The sequence below is a fragment of the Homarus americanus genome, unplaced genomic scaffold (assembly GCF_018991925.1).
Source record: "Homarus americanus isolate GMGI-L3 unplaced genomic scaffold, GMGI_Hamer_2.0 scaffold22426, whole genome shotgun sequence".
Classification (NCBI taxonomy): domain Eukaryota; kingdom Metazoa; phylum Arthropoda; class Malacostraca; order Decapoda; family Nephropidae; genus Homarus; species Homarus americanus.
Genome location: NW_024725317.1, coordinates 8843 through 15055, shown reverse-complemented (window position 1 = coordinate 15055; position 6213 = coordinate 8843). Strand labels below are relative to the sequence as shown.

The 6213-nt window shown below is 38.4% G+C and overlaps 1 protein-coding gene across 1 annotated transcript; it reads right to left on the bottom strand.

Annotated features, from left to right (window-relative positions):
• Positions 1-497: 497 nt before the first annotated feature.
• On the bottom strand, positions 498-5667 carry LOC121864790 (protein argonaute-2-like). Its single transcript, XM_042363956.1, has 2 exons — positions 5360-5667; positions 498-1060 (listed from the first exon to the last, which is right to left on the bottom strand). The coding sequence occupies exons 1-2, from the start codon at positions 5489-5491 to the stop codon at positions 884-886; spliced, it is 309 nt and encodes a 102-aa protein (XP_042219890.1). The 5' UTR covers positions 5492-5667; the 3' UTR covers positions 498-883.
• Positions 5668-6213: the final 546 nt, after the last annotated feature.

Sequence of the window (6213 nt, the reverse complement as noted above, 5' to 3'; positions counted from 1 at the left end):
GAGTTATGCTTTTGACTGTAACATCTTGACTGGGGTTATCACAGGGGGTATAGGAACACCTTTCCCTGACTGAACTACTGTACTGATTTTTTAATGCATTCAACACCACTAATCAGCATATCACCTGTTAACAACTTTTCTTTTTTAATTGGTTGATCAACACAACCTTCTTTCTGTTTCTACCATATCTTTACAAATGGTACTTAACATATATCATCCAATTATCACCACGTGAAACAGAAATTTTTCATTATGGCAGGACACCGTGAAATCATCCTTTTGAACAGGGAACTTTGGCATGTTAAATTAAGATGATCTGACAAAAACCCCTTCATTAACAAAGGTGAAGGGAAAGGAGGGGTGAAACAGTCCCTCCACAGTACACCCATGCCTGTGGTAATTTATAAATTATTCTAAAAAATATCTTAATAAAATGTGCTTAGGGTAAATATTTAGAGATTTTAACTTGCATAAGCTGGTGGTTATACATACTGTATGTATGTTACTGTAAAAAATGAGCACACATTCCATTATATATATTTATATTATGGATATACATTATACAGAAAATAATAACATAAAATATATTAGTAATGCTTACCCCAGTTGCATGCATTGATCAACTATGGTGATCTCTTGGAGTCAAGGAAAAACTATATGATTCAGATAGATAGAGTGAAGGACATATAAATGAAAGGAATAGATATCCAGGAAGCAGCAGTCTGCATGAATGAATGGAAGGCACAAGAAAAAGGAAAATAAATGTCCGGTGTGTGTTAACCCTTGATTACTTCCACCCCGTATTAAGCAATAAGTGGCTTGAAAACTAAGAAAATTTCAATACTCTCCTGAGATATATATATATGTAAACAATCATAGACATTTACCTGAAAGCAGCCAAATGAGCATAGTACGCAGGGCTTGGAAGGGAGACAGATCTTGTACAACGAAAGTACAGATGGCATAAACTGTAGGTTAGCATCTGTATATCATCCATTGTCATATCATTGTCATCCCACAGAATATGGTAATGAGTTGGTTTGCTGGTACCTTGAATACCCTGGAAATAATAAATTAATTCAATTAAAAGTTGAAAAAAACTGCTCACACTGTTCCTTTTATATACCCTTTAATGCTTCCTCTGGGTGGTTACAGAGGTTTAAGATCCGGAACAAGATCACCAATATAAACATTGGTGGTGAAGAAGCGAGTGCTGACCGTGCTGCGGCTAGGGAATTTCCTCCGTTTTTACGTGAGATTATGGAGGAAGGACAGTACACCGACGACCAGGTGTTTAACATGGACGAATCTGGTCTTTTCTGGAAAAAGCTACCTTCCAAGTCCTTCGTTGTAAAGAATGCCAGCAAGATTCGGGGCCGGAAGATGCAGGAGCGCATCACCGTCCTGTTTACCACCAATGCCTCCGGTACCAGTAAGCTCAAGTTATCGGTGATCCACACAGCACGCAAGCCGCACGCCTACAAAACCATGGACATGACCAAGCTAAATGTCCACTGGCTGACCGCACGTAAGGCGTGGATGTTCTCTACACTGTCCCTCTCCTGGTTTGATGACTATTTTGTTCCCGATGTAAAGAAATTCTGTGAGCAACAGAATGTGCCATTCAAGATTGTGTTGCTGCTGGACAACGCACCAGGACACTCGCCCCTACTGTTAGATCATCACCCCAACGTAAAAGTGGTCTTCCTTCCTCCCAACACTCCGTCTATATTACAGCCCATGGACCAAGAGTTAATCTGTAATGTAAAAGCTGCATTCTCTACGAAAAAATTCCAGCTCCTGAACGACTACACCAACACCAGGGAAGAGTTGCGCAAAGTGAGTGACACCACCACCGATAGCAAGAGCGAAGAAGATGAGGATCAACAGTTGGCACAGCAAAAAATACTGTTCAAACAATTCTGGAGAGTATTTAACATCAAGAAAGCTGTGGACTTCTTGGTGGAGTCATGGGATCAGCTGTCTATTGCTACAATTCGTCACGCATGGAGACATGTGTTGCATGGAATACCAGGTGAGAGGAGGAGTCAATCTGTGACTGGTGAGGTTCAGATTGTTGCAGTAGCAGTGGACCTTGCCAGAGAAGCTGCGCAGACTGTTACAGTTCCAGGCTTCTCCGAGACCACCAACGACGACATCCTGGAGATGATCAGAGATCCTGATGTGACTAACGAGGAGATGGTAGATGATGATGATGACGACGTCAGTGAAGAGGCAGGTGGTGCGTCATCCCAAGAAGAACAACACTTATCCCATAGTAATGTTAGGGGTGCCATCGAGTGTATCGAGAAAGCCAAGCTCCTCCTTTCCGACGACCCTGACGCAAACAGGTATGAAATCTTCACTACCCAGCTGTTGCAGACTATGGAGCCCTACATCAAGGTGTATCACGACAACATCAACACCAGCCGTCAGCAAAGCATAACAGATTTCTTCGCACTAGCGTAGCTGGGGGGGGCGGTCCGCCCCGGGCGGCACTTTTGGGGGGTGGCACTTTTGGGTCTGCTCATCACCCATATCTGCAGCTACTGGAGACGTTAATCCATCCCTTTGTATCGGCGGCAAGTTAATCCTTGTCGTGTCTGACCTAACACCTGACCCACATCATCACGGCCACGTCATGAGCTACACCCTTGCTATGCGCCCCCCCCCCCGGCCACACACACAACCTGTAACCTGTTGAGGATTAAGGAAACAACTTCAAACAAGTATGCCAGTGAGCTCATGTGGTGTGGGTCAGGTGTTAGGTCAGACACGACGAGGATTAACTTATAAAGTTTAAGTATGTTTGGTGTGTATTTAAAGCATACTATATTTGAGTATGTGAAAGTACAGTAATATTATAATGGTACACAAACTATTTAATATATATATATATATATATATATATATATATATATATATATATATATATATATATATATATATATATATATATATATATATATATATATATATATATATATATATAAGAGTGAGTCACTGTGCAATATGTATTTTTTGTGGGGGCACGGGGCGGCAAACTCAAGGGCCGCCCCGGGCGGCACTCACTCTAGCTACGCCACTGTTTCTTCGCCCGCAACCCACCACAGCCAGCCCAAGCCAGTGATAGTGACAGTGAAGATGACTTTGAGGGATTTGTCAGGGAAGCCCTGACAACTGTAAGTGACAGTGATGGTGATTCACCTAGTAATGGTGATTCACCTGAGGGCCAGTAATCTGCCCTCTTCCTCGGAACCAGCCTCCATCCCCGTATGCCGACCCATCTCTTCTACTAACGTAAGTGTTCCACATAACTTTTAGTTTTCCTAACCTAACCTTTATTTTTCCTATGTTAACCTTTATTTATCCTAACCTAACCTCTTCTATATTATTTGTTTTTTCATACCATCATAAAGATAAGATAAAATTTTTACTACAACATAGTTGTGTGTCGTCAAAAAGTGGAGTTTGGGGGTCGGCCCGGACTCTATTTCAATTAACCCCATATGTTATGTTATTCACTTTACGCGGGACCCTGCGGGTTACATTAACCGCGTAAAGTGAGGGTTGACTGTATATATATATATATATATATATATATATATATATATATATATATATATATATATATATATATATATATATATATATATATATTTCATGTAAATCCACAATGAAAACGTGGATAAGATAAATCTTGATAAAATCACACGGGAAAATGGAAACAACGGAGCACCTTAGCTTTCGTCTTTATTCAAGACATCTTCAGAGGCAACTGGATTACATGGACAGAGAGAGGCTTAAATATACAGGGTGACCTTAAAAACATGAGGTCAGGTCATAATGATGTCATCCACTAATCCCCACACCAACACACACGTAGAGGAGCTTAAGAGAAGGGGGGTGACGTGACTAGTCAGGTCAGGTCAAAAATAAGGGACCCACAAAATAACTATCATACACCTAGATCTAAGGTTTTCAAAGCATTTTAACCTTGGACCACTGACAAATAAATTTATGTAACATATTATCAGTTTTGAACTGACCATCACTAAGGTTTATTAATTTTAATTCCTTAATCAAACTAGCTTCAACCAGAAGTCTTTCTGTGACACAAGATGATTTAAATATTTCTAAGCTTTTTTCCCAAGCAATGGGGTGATTATTATTCCTAACATGAACGAACAAGGCACTGCTTTCAGATGCTGTTCTAATATTATACTTATGTTGTTTGATTTTGAGCTGCAGTGTTTTTCCTGTCTGTCCTACATAATTACAATTACATTTGCTACATGGAATACAATAAACACTTCCATTTACATTCAAACTTGGGCTATTCCTTATTAACATATTGGTAATGGTTGAGTCATACTTGAAAACAACATTAATATTTAGAAGCTTGAGGAACCGAACTAACGGGACAAATTCATTACGATAGGGCAGTCAAAATATTCTTAAGTGTAGGAACTTGTCTGGTTTGAGAGGAATGAAAGGATTATTTAGCCCTTTTAAAACATCGATCAACAAACACAGAAGGGTACCCGAGTTTCTGTGCAATGGAACGAATGTGTTTTAATTCATCGTCACCCCCCTTCTCTTAAGCTCCTCTACGTGTGTGTTGGTGTGGGGATTAGTGGATGACATCATTATGACCTGACCTCATCTTTTTAAGGTCACCCTGTATATTTAAGCCTCTCTCTGTCCATGTAATCCAGTTGCCTCTGAAGATGTCTTGAATAAAGACGAAAGCTAAGGTGCTCCGTTGTTTCCATTTTCCCGTGTGATTTTATCAAGATAACCTTTGTGTGCTATTTAAAGATTAGTAGGGTCATTACCTAATACCTGACCATTGTGGACCTGGTCTCACCCTTCTCTGTATATATACACCTTGAATTGTATTTCTCTCTCTCGTCTGTACTCACCCCTGAAGATGTGAATTACACGAAAGCGCTTGGGAACTTCGTGTTTTCTTCTTTCCTTGTGGTTATCAGTAGGGCTGATAACTTATCAGCATATATATATATATATATATATATATATATATATATATATATATATATATATATATATATATATATATATATATATATATATATATATATATATATATATATATATATATATATGCTGATAACCACAAGGAAAGAAGAAAACACGAAGTTCCCAAGCGCTTTCGTGTAATTCACATCATCAGGGGTGAGTACAGTCTGTACTCACCCCTGAAGAGTTAACAAAAAATTGCCGCCGTCCATTGACTGCGTTAAATTAACGGCGTCAACGTACAACACTGCATACAACATTCTAGTGTTTATTTTTCTACTCTAAAATAAATATATCAGAATAAAGGTGAACTTACTTGATGAGAGCAGAGATAGAAATCTCGCTCACTTGGATGTGTGATCCCAGAATCCACAACAGTACCAGGTGGAACATTCTTACACTTACCAACACCATCTCTGTCCTCACAGAACAATCTGAAAGAATTCATGTATTTTAACAAGGTAAATTATCTATCGATCATGCTTCTTTGAGGGTTCTAATATCCAAAAGAATATAAAATACAGGGTACTGTACCTAAATGCAAGGGTGTTTGAAGGTGGGGGTGGAGAAGAGAGGTAGGTCTTGTGGAAACAGGAGCAACAGACAGTTTGAAAATGTACAAGTTGTGTGTGTATATATATATATATATATATATATATCTTGAATAAAGACGAAAGCTAAGGTACTCCGTTGTTTCCATTTTCCCGTGTGATTTTATCGAGATATATATATATATATATATATATATATATATATATATATATATATATATATATATATATATATATATATATATATATATATATATATATATATATATATATATATATATATGTGTATATATATAGTGGAGTCTGCATTTACGCAGTCAATTGAACCGTGGAGGTCCGCGTAAAACGAAAAACGCGTAAATGAAATACACAAAGTAAGTGTACATTTCTACCTTTTTTGTTGAATTTAGGCAATTTTCGGTGAGCTGGAACCAATTGCACAAAAACCCTTTGAAACAATGGTTTCGGTTAACGAGTTTTTCGGTTACCGAGCAACCTGCTGGAATGGATTCTGCTCGTTAACTGAGGGACCACTGTGTATATATATATATATATATATACCGTATATACCCGTGTATAGCACGAGTTCTTAAGACCAAATTTTTTGGCAAAAAGTTGG

Bases quoted from the DNA above. Each gene is read 5' to 3' on its own strand.
- LOC121864790 (XM_042363956.1), bottom strand. From the start codon at position 5,491: ATGAATTCTTTCAGATTGTTCTGTGAGGACAGAGATGGTGTTGGTAAG. The intron at 1,061-5,359 runs GTAAGTTCACCT...TATTATTTCCAG, and splicing joins TCTATCTCTGCTCTCATCAA to GGTATTCAAGGTACCAGCAA.